This window comes from Bremia lactucae, linkage group LG1, assembly GCF_004359215.1.
Source record: "Bremia lactucae strain SF5 linkage group LG1, whole genome shotgun sequence".
In the NCBI taxonomy this organism is placed as follows: domain Eukaryota; phylum Oomycota; class Peronosporomycetes; order Peronosporales; family Peronosporaceae; genus Bremia; species Bremia lactucae.
This window is the reverse complement of record NC_090610.1, coordinates 411,536-432,571: the sequence shown is the minus strand read 5'-3', so window position 1 is coordinate 432,571 and position 21,036 is coordinate 411,536. Positions and strand designations below refer to the sequence as shown.

At 43.5% G+C, this 21,036-nt stretch overlaps 4 protein-coding genes across 4 annotated transcripts; 3 read left to right on the top strand and 1 right to left on the bottom strand.

Moving 5' to 3' along the window:
* Positions 1–349: 349 nt before the first annotated feature.
* On the bottom strand, positions 350–4,052 carry CCR75_006157 (uncharacterized protein; the record flags this gene model as incomplete). Its single annotated transcript, XM_067964228.1, has 7 exons — positions 350–823; positions 884–1,168; positions 1,235–1,587; positions 1,654–2,054; positions 2,460–2,527; positions 2,557–2,739; positions 2,931–4,052. The coding sequence occupies 7 exons, from the start codon at positions 4,050–4,052 to the stop codon at positions 707–709; spliced, it is 2,529 nt and encodes an 842-aa protein (XP_067822465.1). The 3' UTR covers positions 350–706.
* On the top strand, positions 2,075–2,305 carry CCR75_006158 (uncharacterized protein; the record flags this gene model as incomplete). Its single annotated transcript, XM_067964229.1, has 1 exon — positions 2,075–2,305. One exon carries the CDS (start codon positions 2,075–2,077, stop codon positions 2,303–2,305), a length of 231 nt encoding a protein of 76 aa, XP_067822464.1.
* Positions 4,053–4,408: 356 nt separating the features above from the next.
* Positions 4,409–4,621, top strand: CCR75_006159 (uncharacterized protein; the record flags this gene model as incomplete). The annotated part of the gene is made up of 1 exon (XM_067964230.1): positions 4,409–4,621. The coding sequence occupies one exon, from the start codon at positions 4,409–4,411 to the stop codon at positions 4,619–4,621; it is 213 nt and encodes a 70-aa protein (XP_067822463.1).
* Positions 4,622–5,043: 422 nt separating this feature from the next.
* Positions 5,044–6,811, top strand: CCR75_006160 (uncharacterized protein; the record flags this gene model as incomplete). Its single annotated transcript, XM_067964231.1, has 5 exons — positions 5,044–5,061; positions 5,141–5,404; positions 5,477–5,548; positions 5,611–6,273; positions 6,334–6,811. 5 exons carry the CDS (start codon positions 5,044–5,046, stop codon positions 6,448–6,450), a joined length of 1,134 nt encoding a protein of 377 aa, XP_067822943.1. The 3' UTR covers positions 6,451–6,811.
* Positions 6,812–21,036: the final 14,225 nt, after the last annotated feature.

Here is a 21,036-nt window from a genome sequence, read left to right as displayed (position 1 = left end):
GTGACCTTAACAAGTACGCATGTAGAGTATATCAGAAACTTAATTACTAACTATTCTTTCCTATGAATCCTGTCGTGACTAGTGGCGAGCCGCTTGTCACTAAAAAGATAAACAGGCGTGTCTCGCACTATTCTTCCGGCTATCGACAGCCGAACCAAATAATTCGTGGCTTTTTTCAAAAGGATTATATAAACTTCAAAATGGCCACTATTATGTAAATATGAATTCAAATTGTCTATTTATTCTAAATTAATCCAAACACTAAGCCCTAAGCCCTGTAGATAAAAGTAAAAAAAATCCATTCAGATGAATGCTCGTGGAAGATATGTCATTTGCGCGTAGTCAGATTTGGCAGTTGAAATGTTTTATATGCGGCGTTTATTTGTATTTGTTTAGTTTAATTTGTGGGCTTTAACGTGTATTTTGAAAAGAACGCCGTGCAGTGGTGTATTTTACTCGCCTGTTGCCAACCATTCTTTCATTTAGCGTTTCTAGCCTTCAGACTGGTGCCCACAGTTAATGCTTGGAACCGATCAATAAAATCACCGCCCGTTTGCTGCAGAAGCTCTGCCGCGACTATTTTTATCGCTCACTTATCTAGCTTAAAGGGTCTATGATCATATTGCGCGAAAAATTGGAGAATGAAATTGCATGCACTTGTTACATGCATTTCATTAAAATAAGGAACCTTGCGAGTTTACATACGTCAGTCTCGGCTGCGAGTACTGAGGTCGACAATGTAATCGCTGGACATGTGTGTACGCAGCTGCGGCCGCGAGTTTCCAGTGCCAACGCGCGTATTTTCGGTTTCCTTGTTCTTCATCTAGAGCATAGACAGCACATTTTAAGACTCATTTCTAAAAGAAATTATCGTAACTCTTACCGTGCGGTCGTGAATTTCTTCATGAGGTAGCCCTGCCGAGTCGTGACTATAGATCGACTCGTAATTGTAGCTGACAGCGAAAGTTGCCGACACCGCTCCAATAACAGTGCCAGCCAAAATGTCACTGTAGTGATGCCAGTTGTCAATGCAACGCGTAATGGAAATCCACGAGGCAAGTAGAATGGGTGCGCAGCACACAGAAAGCATTAGGGATTTTTTGCCAACCTGCAGTGTAGATATGCTACGGCTCTTGCTGTTAAGGCTAGATCGACCCAGGAGATAAAGCTGTGAAAGTGCAAAACTATAAGCATCATAAATGTTGCAACATTTGACAATTTCATGACAACGTACAGATAAGACAAGTAGCGATGACCACGCGAACGACGCATGGCCCGATGGAAAACTCTTGCGGCCTTCCTTCTCACCAGCGGCATCCATGCACAAATTAGTGACTCCATCCCAGTCGATAGCGTCGTTCCACTTGCACATATCGTAGAAACTCGGTCGGAAGCGCCCAGTGATGTTCTTAATGAATTGCGTTAGAAAGGTGGCAAGGGCCGTCGACAGAAAAAGACTCAGCAAGAAGTCACGCGTGTCATGAGCAATGACGCGTACTTGGCTGAATCTTGGGAGCACATAGTTTACGATCAAATTTGCTCCAATAGGCAAAACGGTTCCGAGCGACAGCAAAAGCCACATCGGCACTTGCATAAACAGAAGAGTTTTTTATATATAATATCCGCATCGTAATAACTATTCAAATGACTTACCTTCTTCTGGCATTTTCTTCTCATCAATGCTTGGATCGAGGGACCACGTCAAGGCTGTTGCACTGAGACGAACTTTAATCCCTGGAATTGGACGCTCATGCACGGCAATTCTCGCAAACACTAGACCCAAGAGGTATAAGAGAAGTGCGCTGCTAAATTCCAAAAGGCGGTAGTTTTGAACAAATTGCTGCAGAGGGCTCTTTAGTGGACGCTTGGCGTCGGCTTCGGCGATATGAATGGGTATGTCATCGCTGGTGTCAGTCAGCGGTTCGCTATGCTGACCTCCGTTTCTCGTTATCTGCATTCCAGTTGGTTGCGAAGGATACGGCGCTAAATAGTGATACGTTGAAGGAGCCTCGCCATTCTCGAGCAATCCTTTATTATTATTTACCATGTTGCCACTATGTGCCACAAAATAAAAATGCTGAGTGGCGTAATGGGTTTCTGGCAGCTTGCACATCACAAGCTCAAAATCCTACCTGATTTTGTTGAGAGCTCGAGTATGATCAGTGAGGACGACAAAATCCGTGTTACATCATCGTCTTTCGGATGTTTGACAGCCGTCGTAAGCACTATACCGTGCATTTGCAAGGATAACAAACAATTTAGCGCTGCCCTTACTTCAATAATTTTCACAATTGTGCTGCCATAATGCAGAATATAGGCGAAGCATATGGTATCGACATCATTGCATTTTTTACATAAAAAAGTAAAGGAGACGCTTCCCTTCTATAAATGTCCACCAATATGGAAATAGTACAAATGTAACTGCACCAGTGGACGACGTAACGTCACAAAACTTGCACCTCAAAATGAGCACTCGAATCGAAGGTATTAAGCGAGCTGTTGAACATTTAGTTACAAAGCCATGCGCCTGCACACAGTATAAAGTAAAAACAGTACCCTCAGCTGAGTGGCACTTAAAAGTAGTAGCTTAACGTCGGCCAAGCTATAAGATTGTCCTACTACGAGGACCGCAACTAATGAAGCCATAATCTTTCGATACGACAATGATGCTTTTAATGGAAAGGACGGTGCAAAAATAGCCACTTCTAGCCCTTTACACAATGATGGTGAGCCACATAACTAGGTGCTACAATTACTTTATAAGCAGCTGGAAGCGCAGGATGAAAGCATAAGATGATTAACATCTGCCTATACGCTTAGATTATACCTAGGTACACAATCCTACACACCTAATGTGCCACATAATGCGGCTTCGTGCACTCGGAACTTGCCGCTTGGATTCTTTCACGTACATTTTACGGCCGATGTACCTTCGCGAGATCCCACTCCATTACAGGTTCGTTGTCGCGCGCGGTCAAGATCTCGTACCCCGTCTCTGTCACGAGGAATGTGTGCTCGAACTGTGCCGAGCGCATACCATCTTGCGTCACAGCTGTCCAGTCATCTGGCCATGTCTTGTCTCGCCAAGTGCCCATATTAATCATCGGTTCAATCGTAAAAATCATGCCGGGCTTCATGATGCCTACAGCCTTGTTTTTTGCGTAGTGCGGAATGTTTGGGGAGCAATGAAAGAGCGAGCCAATACCGTGACCACAGTACGTCTTTACAACCGAAAAGTCTTGGGCATTCGCCACAGCAGCAATGTGTTTGCCTAGCTCCCGAAACATCGTCCCTGGACGCACGAGCTTTGAGGCGGCTGCGAGACTTTCAAATGCCGTGTTGACCAGCCGCACACCGTCTTCGTCAACCGTACCGACCAAAAACGTATCATTCAGGTCACCGTGGTACCCATTCTTGTAAACTGTAACATCGAGATTGACAATGTCGCCATCTTCAAAAGGACGCGAGTCGGGAATTCCATGGCAAATTACTTCATTGACCGAAATGCAGACCGACTTCGGAAAATGAAAATAATTTAATGGCGACGGATAGCAGCCGCGCTCTAGACACGCTTGATGCACGATTTTGTCAATTTCATCCCCAGTGACACCTGGGCGAAGCGCATTTCCAGCAATATCAAGAACCTCTCGACCAAGACGACAGGCCTCACGAATTCCTGCAATCTGTTCGGGTGTATACACGGGAATGCTCTTACTAGCTTGTTGCTCTGATACGGGGATGCCCGTCTCTGCATAGTCCGGACATTGAATGTGCTTTGGAACAATGCTCATTTTCGACACATTTCCTGGTCGTAGCTTGCCGGTGAATTCATAATTTTCAAAATGTGATGCTTGCCCGGAGCGTGTCTGTTCCTCTTTAAGCGCTTGCGTAAACATCTGATGCAATGCCTTGTGCGATGACCAGTAGCCTTTGAAGCACTGCTGTGAACAAAACGTGCTCACCGCCGGCGGAATACCTAGTTTCTTGCAAGTTGGACACACGAGTGAACCGCTCTTGCTGCAGCTTGGGGTCACACAAGAAGCTCCTCCCATCTTGATTTAAAAGCGAATGGCTGCAATGTGCAATTACCGTCAGGTGTGCAGCACACGAAAAGAAGTACAGTCTGACAATTTGATAAGAGAGGAGTGTGTGACATGAACATTTAGACAACACAAAATTAAGTCCGACATAACTATGAAATCTTTTTTAGTTGGACCAATTAGAGCCAAGGAATCAACAATTTACCTCAGAATAAAAATTCGAATTTATCTTGCTTTGTCTACTCAAAAGAGCCGGTATAGGCACGGCGGAAAGATTAAGCAATGTTCAACTTGTGACAGCTAATCGAATTCTGGGTCATTTTAAAAGCACCGGTTTTGATATTTTTGGACACTGAAAGGCGTTTAGAATGACCGCAGAGCGACTTGAGGGAACAGAGGCTGCCAAAATATTAAGGTTGGCCAAAGCCAATATTTCAAGCGGCGGAGCCCGAAAGATCCCGATGATAGCAACCGAGACACTAATTAAGATGAAAAGCGCTGCAGACTGGATGCAAAAAGGCGCAATGCAATTGAATTTAATCGATGTATCGAAGGCTCTGACGGTGCTACCAACGTTTTAACCGGCCAGTCATCGTTTCAACCAAAAGGTTCAATCGACTTTTGCTAAGAACAGATTTAGCGCGGATTAGTGGAGAAGGTTAAACTGCTACCTAAGCTACAGCGACAAGAAAAAATGACAGATGAATTTTATTTGGTTTGAAAATAAATTTAGAACATATCAAATATGCTCTGTCTCCAATTTTATTTTGTGAGGGAATCATCAATTGCAAATTAAACAAGTAGAACTGTCAAAATTAATTAAATAACACTATTCTAATCGATAAATGCACAATCGATTGATCGATTTGCCAAATTAGAGTTAGAATTGTGTGCAATACAAGACCGCAAAAGAAATTTTAATAAATTGCGGCGTGTTATCCTAAATTTGCGATCTAAATATCTGCATCTTAAATCGTACCAATAAAATTGTCAAGACATCAACATGAGGGAGCTGCCTCCGGTATGTGCGTTCATCCTTTCGCTTTCGAACTATCACGGCACTACTTTTTACCTAAATGCACTTGATATATTCACTATAGAGTTTAACACATGGAGAGTGGCAGTGCCAGCGTGATATCGATCTGCTGAAGCGCGCCCATGCGGCGCACCAACAGCTCACTATGCGTGTCATGGCCACCATGCACGAGCTGCGTGGGGAGCGATACTATCCGCTCCATACACAGACCAAGCAGCTGCGTGTGCGCGTATATCACTCGTACATTCCAGCGGTGCAGGCCACGCCGGGTAGGTGGACGCTCAAGATTGAAGGCATCGACGCTACAGCGGGCGAGCCAACTATCGTAGTAAGTCGTTTACAACATTTTGGTCTCAGGAATTTTATTTGTGGGACTGCCAATGTATTTTAATTTTCAAAGAAATTTTCAAGCTACTTTCGAAAAGCGTCTATTGAGCTGGACCCGCATTCATACTCGGACCACATGATTGAGGTGCTTATTTTCGTATATTTTTGTAATATTTGAGATTGGCTTTTGACACGATAGTGCAATAGTGGACAAGCTTTCAAAAGACGAGTCACGAAGTGGATGGATTAGAAATAACGAGGGTAGGAAGCACGGCACATACCGTGAAAATCAAACTGCTCCCTGCCCAAACGCCCGAACGTTTTACGATTTCTTCCGAGTTGGAAGCAGCGATTGGTCAGTATCTCGGTCCTGCCAAAGCGTACACGAAGCAGGATATTGTGCTGGCCATGTGGGAGTACATCAAGGTGCGCAATCTTATCAAGCCGGACGACTGTCGCGTGGTCTTTTGTGACGATAGACTACTACAGATTCTTGCGTGTGTGTCGCTGCCTTTTACGTCGATCATTGTGGCGCTTAAAAAGCATTTGACGCCAATCGGCATGATTCGTTTAGAATACACGCTCAGTCTCTCGACAGCTTGTAATGCAAAAATACTTGATGAAAAGTTCTTTGACGTGTCCGTTGCAGCAACATCCGAGCTCGATGAGGTCCGCGCCCGTGCTCTCAAGGAATGCGAAGAAATGCAACAAGACCAGGAAAAAGAAATGACGCTACTGAAGAAACAGGAAGTGGATCTTTTCGAGCGTTTACAAATGTACACGCGGAAAAAAAAGTGGATGACCGAATTTGCTCAAGATCCATGTGGCTTCATGGCTGACGTCAAAACGTCTCAGCTAGCGGATGAAGAGGTTTGTGCGTCATTTGTCTATTAAAGCTCCTGATGTATCATGTACTATGCGTTACGTTAGATTTTGGTTGCCGAGACGGAGCTCGATGAGTGTACAGTGCCGCGCTCAATGCAATTTCAACAGCCTTGGACTCGTGAGGTGGTACGAGAACTGCTCACGACGCGTTCTACCAACTAAAAGCATGACTATTCTCAAATAGTAAGATATTAATTTTCCGACGCATGACAATTAAACTGCGTCCTATGTAGAGCTAGATAAAAGAAGGCACGTTCCGTGCTTTGCATTTCTAAAACAACGGTGTAGCTAATGGGACGGTTGCAGTCTTACGGTTACTGCGGGCATTCAGTCTTTTGCTTGCGTTACGACTTAAGAGACTATACAATGCAAAAGGACAGAGCAAGTAAAATAATCTCGGGTAGTATTGCGCAATATTACGATCCAACCACAAACGCAAGGATTTATAAGTCCTGAGATTGTTTTTAAATATATTGCGAGCCCAATAAGTTGCATTGGCTCAGCCACATAATGGAAATTATATTTGCCAGGTGGTGTTTATCCAATAGCTCGCACATGTTGCAAAAAGATAGACTTTCGAGCGGTTTAACACACATTCAAAATCTCGGCGGCTGTAAGGCTAAAAAAAAAAGAAATTTATGGTGTTTGAATATTTTCCGTTAATACCGAGTATTTTTCCGAAATGTAGCCAAAATGAAGATTAGAAGCTGATGTCGGCAATCCGTAAGTACGTGCCCGGAGCCAGTATGTAACGGGGCACTGCCGACTTGTACTGCTTCAGTACAAGTCCACTTCGCACTGCTTCAGTACGAGTGGTGCCTCACGTTACTTCAAGTACACTAGTACGTGCAAAGGAAGACTCTTAAAACACTTGCTTAAAAGAGGGTTGAAAGCAAACTGCATTTAATATATATTTAAGCTCTTCTGTTTCTATCTATTTAATACTTACTTAATTTTTACTAATACAAAACATAAAGTAAAGTCTTATCGGTCTCTCTCTTTGCGCGGCTGACTGGACCCAGTAGCAAGTAGATATAATGGCCTTTATCTACCAATGGATATTCTTTCCGAATATTACTATGTAATGTAATATTCTCCAAATATTATCTACCTTTTAGATAATATATTGATTAGCAACCTTAAGTGTTAATTCATGTAACGATACCTTCTGCGTGCTCGATGAGCGAGGGAACCTTCAGTTTCACGTGTTCTGGAGAAATTTCTAAAGCGACGTCGACGCAAGAGTCAATACCAGTATCTGGTGAAGTGGCTTGGGTATCCCTCGTAAAATAACTCTTGGGAGTTTGATGTACCCCATCGGCAAGATTGCCGTTACGTGTTCAGTGCCGCGCTAGGAGTCAACTTGCGCCAAACGTCGCTACACACATATAGACGTAAGGATACAATGGATCTGTAGCCTCAGTGCGGCTTGGATCCATGATTGCGCGGACAACTGAAGCACTGGAAGGCTGGCTAGATCACCCTCGTTTAAGGCAGATACGCTGGACGTAACTGGCCTTTGGCCATAAGCTTTGCGAAATAAAATCGAAGCTTCCGTTATAAAAGAACATCAGCCACATCCGCAGAATTCCTTGAATTAGGATTCATTAAGCTCTACGAGCTTGTACAACTCACTGAGTTGGTTAAACCGATTAATTTTATAGAACTAAGTGACTCTCTGAGCCTATATGTCTTCCTCTGACTTAAAAAGCCAAGTTGCTCCGCTTCAATTAATGAACAATTGGGCTCCGAGATCTCAAAATGACAGTGGAGCTTATTGGCTTATTGTATCTCTCTTCTCTGATAAATCCAGTACAGTCTGTACGCTTGGTATTTTTGACTTCAGCAGTTCTACCACCGTTCTGGTTCAGCCTGCGAATTGAGGCGTGACTTTGACACCTGTCGGGATTTAATCTCGTATTCCCAAAAAGCGTTTCTCATAAGAAGGCACCTGAGCGGGTTAGATTCTAGGTTGCGCATACGTCGCTCAATGAAAAACTCTGAGTTTGTGTTCATCCGTGGAACTGAAGTAAGTCAATACGCCTTTACATAAACGGTCTTGACAGACGTGACTATTTGCAGCGATATCTGACGTATTAGCTTATGCAGGACCAACCTTAAGGAATAGATGCTAGTTTGTCATCACTTGTAAAAAAACGTTTAGTACGCCATTGCGCTTGCGAGCACACTAAATGACGCCAAACTAATACATCCGAACCTTTATAAAAGTACTGCAACCTTTGACATTATGTGGCTTCTAATTGTAAAACGAAGAAATTGTGTAACGAGACACCTTTTGCTTGTACTGCATCAGTACAATCTATCATACACTCATAGTACTGTAGGCAAGGTGCCTCCGAATATTTTATTTACACGACGTGCAGAGGAGGATGTTTAGGTTGCTAAGCCTAGCTTAGTATCAATAGGAAAATACTAAGGAATGCTTTGTACGGAGAAAAACTAAAACTGTATTTTCTAGTTTTATGGACTCGTACCTTCTAGTTCTGGCTTAATTATATTAATAATATGGTGACTCATTGCTCACCCCCATTCGTGCGTCTAGCAGCGATTGGTGTTACAATATCACCATGTGTGGTAAATTTGAAAATATTATCCACAAAGATAAATTAATTCTTGTTATTCCTCTTTTTTATTGGTAAGAATGGATATATAACGGGCTACCTTGTTACACATTGCCTTTGGAATGAGCTAGCTCTCTTTCTTACTTAGCTAAAATTATAGTTTTTCCCATCATATGATGAGAAAAACTATAATTTAACTATCCGCCATAACGATTTGCTTGTTTCATACCACAATCTAACCGTAGATGGCGATAGCCAATCTGCCGACATGGCTTCTTAGCTTCTTAATTTCGCCAAAAGGCGAATGTGAATTGTGGGTATATTTTATACATATTAGACACTGGTAGTCTGTGGGTGTAAAAAGGTGTTTCGTTACATAAATATATTCTTCCTATATGTAAATAATGTTCTCTTAACATTTCCAACATTACCATAAACGGTAATATCGTGGCGGCAATGACGCAGTTCTGTTTATTAATTGATTCAAGTCTTAAGATCAACCCCGAATCGCTGTTACACACACGAATTGGCGGTGAGCAATGAATCGTAATACATTCTTAGATTATTAAATTTAGTCAGTTAAAGAAGATAGCAATACCTAGACACTTGATAATCTTAATACAATTTTACTTTTCCCTGTACTAGGGCAGCCATGCGCATACCAATTGCTACTAGCTGCTTGACATTGTTATCTCATGTACCAATGGTAGCAAGGCAAATATTCTTTGGTCTACCTTAGTATTGATCTAGAGTTGCTAAGAATTTTTAGCAACTTAAAACCCTTCCTCTGCACGTCTTTTACGTGAAGTATTCGGCTGCATCTTTACCTTCAATGTTATCACTGTATGTTAGCTAGTACCGAGGCAGTAGTAGCGAAAGTTACCCCGTTACATCTGGTAGTAATTGGTGGTCCGTTCAACAACCACGTACGTACCATCCAACAGGACTTGTTGGATGAAGAAGAAAGAAGCTCTTACGCCGCGCGTGGTCGCATACACGCCACGCGTGAGAGGTTCACTCGCGTGTGTGACCTCGAATAGAACGCGGTCAAACGAATGAGTTTATCGTTGGGCGGGCCAGCCGTTGTCGCCATGCTGTTCGCTCTACCAAAGGACGACTACATTCGGCTATCACCGAGTGGATTCGATGCGGCTCAGAAAAAGGTATAACCGGCAAGACTCTCGGCAGGTAGAGCTATTGAGCTAACAAGAACAAGCAGCATTTAGATGCTAATTGCGGGCCGACGCATGCGCGTTGACTTAAAAAGCTTGGAGACTAATTTCTCCAAGTTCAGGGCAATTGAAGGTGAATCGTTGTCGAAATGGATCGTCGAATTAAACGATGCCATTGAAGCGCGCCGCATCGATGACGATGCAACAACAGTGAAGTTTGGCATATACAACTTGGCCGAACGTGCCACATTTTGGGCCTTAGGGCTCCAACTTCGCGACCCGTACGTTTTTGGGACGTCTGGGATCTTCAAGACCCGGCTCAGACAAACGTTTGGGCTACCACGTGCCGAACTCATGACACGAACAGAGCTCCTGAATTATAAACACGGCAAGGTTGACCTTCACGCTTACGCCCAGCACACACGATACTTAGTCAGTTGTACCGTGAGTAAACCATTGATGTGCAAAACTCAGGTTTCTGTGTTTACCAAGGCCTCCACCTGTCCCGTCTAGAACTGGAGACGCTAGACTGATCTATCTCAATAGCGGAACAGGAGAACTTTGGCTTACGTCCACTCGGGTGCTTATTGTCCACCAAGACGAGAAAAAGTCATAGATCCAAAACCTATGAAACTCTTGTAGCTCGAAAGCGACAAACCTCGCTCTTCAAGTTACAAACGATTGCAAAAAATCAATCGTTGTCAAAAGAAGGGCCACTACCCTATGAGTGTAGTGCGCCACGCCCAGTGTCAAGAAACACTGAGCGAAACGATCAATCTTCGGCTAGGAACAGCGAGGACGCGTATCAGACACTTTTGCGAAATCGCAACGACAAGCGGATCGAAAAAAACGGTCGGGGTCAGTAGGTGCGCCCTACTGATCCAGCAAAGTCAAGAATATTTGCAGGTCTTCTGACGTAAGTTGCTCGTCACACACAAAAGTTGTGTGTAACTGCCCCTGGTGATGAGGCTAACCTCATCACCTTGCAAATTAAAGAGACAAACGATTTTCCGCTCCGTTCCCTGGCAGCTTTGAAGTTCGACCACTCGAATAAGTTGAGCAAATCGGAACAGGGGTGCTTACTTAAAAGTCACATATAAAAAATATAAGACATCTGTCAAAGTGACAGGCGATAATACTAGATCGAATGGAGAGTCGATCGTAGAGGGTCTCGGTGTGGTTAAGCAACAACAGGTCGAGGTAGTAGGGGAGGATAGTCCCTAAATAAACAAAAGAGTATCGCCCCAACATCCTAAGGAACAAAGTCCCCAGGAACTTGTGGAAAAAAGCTCCCAGAAAGAAACCGATACGTTAAACGACTTAGTAAGCAGCCGCTTATACATTTGATCAATTAGTGCATCCGTAGTTATCTTCAGAGATTAATTCAATTGCCAACGCTAGAACCGAAACTGTTGTTGCGTGATCTGCGCAGTTGCAAAGTCAAGCATATCTGCATACTTGTCACAAGTGACGAGTACTTGATCGATATTCGGTCGTCAAAAGTATTTCCTGAGAACGAACGGGTTCTCAGCAGCTTATCGATGCACGAAAGTGTCCTCGATGAGAAGACTCGGATCGAACGTTTTCCGTCTTAATCTTGGGTGTTGTATCAAACAAAATACTTTGTATAAGGATCTGATCAAATTCACAATGTGTTCCATTATTCGGTACCACGCAAAATGCCAAATGATAAAGGCACTCGTCACGATATTAAGGCTCGAAACACTGTGTTACGAAGCAGTGGCCTCTGCCTCGTGAACAAGTATCAGCGATCGACAAGTACTTTGCCGAATGCTTAGCAGCGGGCTACGTGAGGAATAAGCCTCCCCACATAGCTCTCCGATCTTATGTCAGCAGGAGAATGGCGGATTAAGCATGCGTTTAATAATTGGAACGCCACCAGCTCAAACGTCAATATCTACAGAAGATATAATTATTGACGGAATGTCAAAGAGTACATCCATTCATCCATGATCTGAGGGGTAAATTTTATTAGATCATAATGCGTGAACAGGATAATTTATTTACCGCAGTAAGTGCCAAAGCGGTATGCTTTGGAAGTGGCTAGTTTACCACAGGGTCTTAGTAATGCCTCTGCAACATTCAACAGATGTGTAACCAATCTGTTGCGATCCATGCAGGATTTCGCACCGAATTATTTTGATGATATTTTCGTTCATAGCCGAGGCACGAACGGAAAGTCGGACGTTACAGTACATCGTACTCACGTCCAAAGTTCTTACATATATATGTAAGCACAAGCTCTATCCAAATCTAAAGAAGTGCACATTCGCTGCAAGTAAAATATCACTTGAGTGCATCGTGGTAAACACGGTGTACGCCCCAATCCTAAAAATATCAAGTCGATCACCGACTGACCGGTGCCAGTCGATGTTAAGGGACTTCGTAAGTTTCTTGGCTTAGCGTCGTACTCACATATGTAATCGCTTAATTATCCAAGATAACAGCATATTTCTTGTTTGTTAAAATAAGAATGTAAATGGTCATGGAACGCTGATTGCCAGCGCTCCTTTGAGAATATCAAGCAAAGCTTGATGCAATCGCTAATTATGGCGATTGCGAGCCAAGAAAGATCATTTCATGTCATCAGCGACGCCAGCGACTTTGTATTCGGCTGTGCGTTAATGTAGCACGATTCAAACGGCTACGAGCGCATCGCCTGCTATCAGTGGCGTCAGCTACTACTAGCTGAGCGACATTATCCAGCGCATGACAAAGATATCATTGCCACATATTATGCACTGGCTTAATTTTTAAGCTATCTCTTAGAAAATAGACCGTTCATTGTTATACGGACTATGCGTCTTTACGCACGGCCCGGAAATAGTCCACACCTCACGCAAAAAATGGTGAAATTGGTTGTCTTTCTTTGCGGAGTAAAACTTCTTGTGGGACTTTACCTAGGACGGCTTAGTGTCATCGCTATAACGCTTTCGTACCGGCCTAATTTTGAGCCGGCTGCGCCAGCCATAGTGTGGATAAGCTCACTGTTGTGTATCATTATTTTCAACTGATCCGTGGTCAATCTTACTTGGCAAAGTAATTAGAGCGCATAAAGAAATTGGGCTATTAAAGATTTGATAGATCACCTCATATATCCGTCGCAAAAATTCCTTAAGGATGTTTCTATCTTTATCAGATCGATTCACAATACGCAATGGTTTCTTGTCTTATATAGTCTTTGCTAGCGATACACCTCTTATCGCCACCCTCACTCGCAATGATTTGCGATAGCGCATCATGCATGAGTGTCATGTTGCACCTAATAAGCGGAGATCGCTGACGTGGGAAGACTTACCCCACAGTAAGTTGCGATTTTTACTGGCCTCGTCAGTATAAATTCGTGCGCAAGTGCATACGTGCTTGCGATGAAGCCTAGTCCATCCTCCCGTGCTCCGTTTGAACATGTGCCTCTTCATTTTGTCTGAAATTGTATACGTCATGTACTAATTATCAGTATATACAGGATGGATGGGTCACACAGCTGCACGAAGCAAGAGTGTAGTAAAAGATGGACTTGCAGTCACTACACTTGTAATGGAATTCTCAACAATGAAACGTTTAATGCGTAGCAATTTGTAGACTAATTTTATAATCCTTCACGTTATCTGAATGCATGATAATGCTTTCACCTACTGTGTAACGGGGTGAGGCCGAAATCTCGATGGAAACCTTTAATGCTTTAAAGCAGGTGAAAATTTTTCGCAAGAGCTTTGCTCGGATTGAGGGCTCTAATGCCGCGGTTAAAACCGTCTTTCGACGTTGAGACGTCAACAACTTCAATTTTAGGGCCGGCTGGACATCCTGGTAAGGATGCAGCAATCTGCGGCACGGCCGCCTGTCTCATCGCCTTAGAGTCCACGTGGAAAGGATCCTGATATGGCTTAAGCAAGCCGACGAAGAATACTGGGTGTGTACGCAGCTTGCGAGGAAGGTTAGGGTTTAAGATAGGCCCTTCTTCGCCACGACCATAAATGGTCCAACAAAGCGTGGGTGCAATTTGGTCTTAAAGACCGCAGAAACTAAGTTTGTAGGTAGGTTCTTTGGCCTTGGTGGTCTCCGACCGCAGAGAAATCAATACAACTTCTGTTTTTGACATCCGCTTGTTCTTTCTGTTTGTCTTGGCTACCAGCCATTTGTGTCTCGCATATGTCTTAAGACACTAAATCGCGTTGCGAGAAACTCGCTTAGTTATTTCCGAACGTATATTCCTAACAGGGCTGATATCAGCAAGCTTCTCAGCTAAAACTCCCCCACCAAGACCTAATCCACGTAATCGTATCGTTAACGTAACGCTTGGGTGTGTGAGACCATTGACATAGAGCGGAGTATAGCCTGTAGAGGCGTGCACAGCATTATTTAGCGAATACTCTACGACCAGAAGCTTTGTGCTCCAGCGCTGTGGTGTTTCAGCACACACACTGCGCAGAACGTCTTCAATGACGGAATTGACACGGTCAGTTTCACCATCGGTCTATGAATGGTCCGCTGTGGACATGTCCAATCTGGTGCCAAGCACGCAAAAAATTGATTGTGAGAATTTACCCGTGAAAAGAGCGTCTTTATCAAAGACTATTGCCACAGGCAACACGTGTTTACTTTTAAACTAGCGATTAATGAACAGTCAATTGTATCTGGTACGGCCGCTTATATATATATATAAATATAAATGAGCCATTTTGCTCATCGGTCAGCGAAGCTGTGTTGCCATCCGAATCTTTAGGTAGCCCAAATAAAAAACCCATGCTAATGGACACCCAACACCCTATGGATACGGGAAGACTGGCCAGTGTGGCAGTTGCATGGGCCGAGGGCTGGCAAGTTTCGTATGTGCGAACGTAGATGCTTACCCAATTTGAAAAGCTTGCGCCACCAGTAAGTCTGGCTCACGGAGTTGTAGGTCTTCTTTTGACCGAAATGACCACCTAGAGCAGTATTATGTGCCTAATAGAGAATTCGATACTTTAAATCCTCATCATGAGGAACGACGATCCGCGCAGTATTCGCCGTATCAGTGCTATAAAGCAACAGGCCGTTATCGATGATAATCGATATAAGCTCGCGCGCAAATGTGTCGACAATTCAATGTCCGAGGTATTCAACTCATTGATCTTTAGAGCTCGTAGCACGGCTACACTTTGTTCGTCCTTGGAGTAAGCCGAACGGATTATTTCTGTAGTTGATGACATAATCGTCGTTATATGAGAGAGCTCATAATTCGGCCTGCGTGGTAATGCATCAGCCAAAGCATCCTGCTTGCCAGGCTTATACTTCACCTCGAAATTATTTTCGGCGACAAAGGAAAGCCATCGAGCTATTCTCTGTGAGAGATGGGGTTACTTAATCGCAGTGCGTAGAACACGTGATCTGTATATATCACAAACGGCTTAGAACCTAGCAGATTCACTCTGAATTTGACAAGAGCAGAATTCATTGCAAGTAATTCTTTGTCAGGAACTGAGAAGTTCCTTTCCGCAGTTTTGATATGTCTAGGCTCGAACGCAATTACACGTTCTCGCCCATCATTATCTGTTGTACAGAGCACTGCCGATCGCAAAATCCGATGCGTCGCAGACGACACTGAAAGGCCAATTTGGATTTGGCAGAGCCAAAATTGCGGCATAGACAAGACTATCCTTTACTGCTTGAAATTATCATTATCTTGTGCTAGTTTAGCTCCAGTCCGTATCCTTAAGGATATCGGATAATGGCCTAGCCATATCAGAGTAATTATCTTTATATATGTGCAAGTAGTTGGCGAGGCCCAACCACTTACGTAAATATTTTTGGTATTTAGGAATCGGCCAATCAACTATGGCTTTTACCTTAAAGGAATCTGCTCTAAGGCCTCGCATCCCAATGAAGTAAACTAAAAATGAATTTCTTCATCTTCAAACATGCATTTAGATGTATTATCCAATCTAGGAATAAGGATTTGAGCTGGTATAGTGGCAGCATCGAACTTGTTATAAGCATGTATACTGCGCCATTTATCATTTAGCTTTTTGACACAAAATGTCGGTGTCGAATGGATATTTACTTTCGCGTGCCATTCCAGCCTCGTGCGTAGCATAGAAGAAATCGTCAATGACGTCACACTATTCCTTTGGTAAAGGCCACTGTCATCTATTGCAGTATTTTATTTCAGGAATCAAGTCAATTTCATGACGGACACTTCTATCTGGAGGTAAAACCGATGGTGGATTGGTAAAAATCACATCTTGTATTTTTAACTAACCGTGGGATCGATGATATACTCCGCGCACCAAGTGCAGCTTTTGTGTCCTCCAGGACAGCTTCGTCCAAATGCGATGATGAGTTTAACTCAATATTCGGTCGAATAATCACCATCTCAGATAAGTCACGAGCCTTTAAGACTCGACCGAACTCACCAACAGACATTTCGTCTAGCTTTAAAAGAGCATCTAACGGAAGGATTGCCTCAAGGCTAACTGCTCCCTCGATATTACCAGTCACACCATTAACAAGCGTATGCAACTGCTCGCTAGTATCACTTTGTGACGTCTTTGCGTCTCTGCTGTATCGGTGACAAGACAATACGCCTCTTAGAAGCCGGAAACATCCATGTTTCCAAGTTTCACAGGTTTCACAACCTTAATTTTTTGCTCTGTACCAGAGCTGGTGTCCAATCCGACATTCGACGAGGTGTTATGTAACTTAAATTTCTTGTCCAGTGACCGTAGATGTGCCACGACACGTGTCCCAGGGATAACACACCCTAGATGACTCGGCCCTCGGCACACAATGCTTCCAGCAGTCAGTGGTTCGTTCCGCAACAAGTATCACTCGACGGGGTACGTGCCGTTCCACTCCCTTTTCCTGAGACGGGCTCAAAGTTAGTGTTTTCAGCGTTAAAATTCATAAAATCAGACATTCCAATGTCTAGCACACTGACAGATTCGGTCAGGGATTCGCACCAACAGCGGTTTTGTTGCCTAGCAAAGGTGGGTTTCATGACTCTCCAAAACTTTGCTAGGAACATTGCGCGCTGTACCTAAGGCCTTTGACTTCCAATCAATACAGGGTTCATGGCGTTCAAGCCAAATCATACCAAGGATGAGATCATACCTCGAATCTAATCAAGGACAAGACAGCGTTCCACGCTGTCAAAGTCCAGAAACTTAACTACTAATTTCAACGGAGATTTAGGAACAGTGACACGAGTCGATAAGTGAACAGACATTATATCATCTTTATGCGCTTTAAGCGTCATAGCATATCGCTGATTCCCTTAAAGGAAAAGACGTCGAGCAAAATTGCAAGACGCCTTTGAGTCGATTAAAATTGACCATGGCTTATCAAAGTCCTTTATAGTCGCCTGAGCGACTAACAAGCCGGGCTTGTGCTCATCCCCCGCGCCATTACGCACAGAGCTAATCATTGTTTTACTCTCACCTTCCAGAGGTTCAGCAGAGCCTAGGTCTTCCCCAGTAGGGCGCCCGCCCCTACTGGTTGTCGACGTTTTCCTGCACCGTACAAGATTGCTGGTATAGATAGGGATTGTTGCCTCATTATATTTTCTATGAACTTAGTCTTACTCTAAAACGAGCCTTCGACAACATTAAGTAATGACGGTGGCGGCCGCGTTAAGAACCACATTAAGCCGCGTTCCAAAATACGCGGTAACCAAGAAAGGTTTGCAAAATTTTAGTGACGAAAAACAAAACTTTTGTGTCTAAGTATATTAGCTTCTTATGACAGGAGCACTTTCTGCAACTTTAATATATCCCCTTCTTAAAAGGATATGGATTGGTGCTGGACTAGCACCGATAATGATGTTTTTAAAGCAAAAAGGGATAGTCTTATCCATGCCCCAATTGTGGCTCTGCCGGATCCCAATTGGCCTTTCAGTGTCTGTCTGTGACGCATCGGATTTTGCCATCGGCAGTGCTCTGTTGCAAACAGATACTGATGGGCGAGAACGTGGCGTTCGAGTCTAGAGAGCTTAAAACTGCGGGAAAGAACCACTCAGTTCATGACAAAGAGTTACTTGCAATGAAACATGCTCTTGTCAAAATTCAGAGTGCATCTGATAGGCTCGAAGCCATTGTGATATATACAGATCACGTGTCTTTACGCACTGCGACTAGGTCGCCTCATCCCTCAAAGAGATTGGCTCGATGGCGTTTCCTTTTCGCAGTCGTAAAAACACAGCAAGGCTGTCTATTGATCGCGTGTTTTGCCAACACGGTTAGCAAAACAGTTGTCTATGCCAACTGTCTCTGATCTGATCGAGAACGCGTTTTCACGGTTCCGACGGGTTGACACCAGATTGGACATGTCCACAGCGAATGCGATCTCGAGGTGAAATATAAGCATGGCAAACATAATGCTTTGGCTGATGTGCTATCACGCAGGCCGGATTCTTATGCGGTCGGAGACTGAGTGTTATTAATAGCTAAAACCCTACCTACAAACTTAGTCTTTGCAGTCTTCCGGACCAAATTGCGCCCGCGCTTTATTGGACCATTTATGGTCGTGGCCAAGAGAAGGGTATAGCTTACAGGCTTCACCTTCCTCGCAAGCTGCTATATTCTACGTCAGCTTGCTTAAACCATAGCGGGACCCTTCCCACGTGGACTTAAAAGCGCTTGCGCTGAGGCAGTTGGCCGTGCCGCAGATTGCTGCATCCTAAACAAGATGTGTAGCTGGCTCTCTAATTCAGATTGTTGACGTTCCAATATGGACCGCTTTAAGAAAACCTCAATCTGAGCAAAGCCTTCACGAAGAAGTTGCTCCTTGTGCTTTAAGAAATCAAATGCTTCCACCGATATTTCGGCCCCCTCCCGCGTTGATCGATGAGCGAGGGAGCCTTCAGTTCACGTGTAAAAGCTTCTAAAGCGACGTCGTCGCACGAGCATATACCAGAACTGGTGAAGTGGCTTTGGTACCCTTCCTTTAAACAATCATGGGAGTTTGAGGTACTTTTTTGGCAAGATTTCCCGAAAGCTATTGACGTTTTTATGCGCCGCGCTCAGGGTCAACTTGCGTCAAACGATGCTTTCCACCAATGGAAGTTGGTCTTAATGGAACTGTAGCCTTAGTGCGGCTTCGATCCATCGTTGAGCGGGCAACTGAAGCACTGGAGTGCTGGCTAGACCTATCCTCGTTTTTGAGGCAGATGCGCCGGATGTAATTTGCCTTTGGCGTTAAGCAAAGCTTCCGCTCTAAACGAGCATCTGCCACATCCGCCGCCTCTCTTACAGACCAGATGTTGCGGAGGCGGCGAGCTCAATGGACCCAGTTCTCAGACGAAGCATCGTTTTCGCTTTTTAATTTGTTTGGAAACAGGACGATCGGAATTTTCCTCATTGAGGTCACCGAAGCCCGAACGGGCCTGATCACGCAATCGTTTCAAATACTAACGTCGCGTCACGACCTTTGGCGTCAGGTATCGCTCATGAAGAGCGTCGCGAACAGCTAGCTCCGCCGGCGTCCTCGCCTTAGGTTCGGAGATCCAGATGGTCAAGCTGCGACCCGTTACCTCTTAAAGGCGCTCTTCGGCACTAAGTGGAGTGAATTGATATTCACTGTGAGCTTTTGCTTTCACAGGATCTACAGCTTGACGACGAGCTTCTTCGTTTCTGAGGATTGCCTGCTCTTGCTCTTCGTCGAGCAGTTTCGTAATTTCGTTTGACTCACGGTCGGATGAAGTGTAAATTTCATATTCCACCATCTTCGCATCGTCGAGGAAGGTGCAAAGAGTCGGTAGCTTACGCTTAGTTGCCATCAAACAAAGGAATGGAAAACGGAACCGAACTGTTATATTTCAATCTCAAAGAGAAAATGAAGCCAATGTTGTCTCTCGGTGTCAACAGTCTGATGGGGGAGGGTGTAATGAAGCAAATTTCGGCTGGTGAAAGCTATTGATGTCGTACATTTACTTCAAGGGTAAAATACCCTTGTGCTCTATTGAAAATTGTTAATCACTAAAATCCCATTTATTATGGGTAATATATGTGGCAGCCGCCAGATATAAATCTGGTGGACGAAATTTATTTTAATCTAGTTACGGTAAGGTTTAAGATTTAAATAAGTAGGTAAGTTTTAACTTCTTCTTTGATCGTAAGCGCCTAGTGCCTTCCTAAAGCTTGCACATTGATCTGTGAGAGAAAGAAGCCTAAGGTATATACTCTCGGGCACTAGTTGCCACTTGGTTCAACGAACCTTTGAATCCCTTAAACTAGCATTCATTAAGCTCTACGAGCTTCTACAACTCACTGAATTGTAAAACCTATTAGTTCTATAGAACTAAGTGACTCTATAAGTCTAGAAGTCTTTTTCTGACTTAAGGAGCGAGGTAGCTCCGCTACACTGTAGGTAAGGCTTGTAAAAAATCTTCTACTATAAGTAGATAAATTTTCGAGCTGCTCAGAAATATTAATTCAGTTGGATTTTAATACTACACATAGACTAAATAAATAATAAGTTATTGCATATTAATTTGATCTTCCGATAATACGCATTATTTAGCGCAAGAATTAAACTCTACAAATATGTAATTATGTTTTTTTTCTCAGTGAAATATTACATGCATATATAGCTTACTTCTACTAAAATGAGAAATCTGTCCGTAGGTGAATATATTATTGAAAACCTCCCAAAGTTTAAATTATCCAAGCAGATTTTATACTTTGAAACAATATTTTCAGAGGTCATTATAACATTTTAACCTTATGATCATTCCTGGAACGCACTCTAGTAGAATCATACTATCAACGTTTCAGACGTCACAATTTTTCGAAACACTTAAAAGATATAGATTTCGTTGAGCTGGTTTCCGGCTGATTCTTCAATCTTGATATGCATGCATGTTCTATTTATCCTTTCTTACCGATGGCGTTCGTTCCATCTGATATACATAAAATTGTTAGGAGCTCGCTTAGGAGAAAGTATTCCGTTGATTTACAAAAAATCTCTTCAGAATACGATAAAAAGGTATAATATTTGGT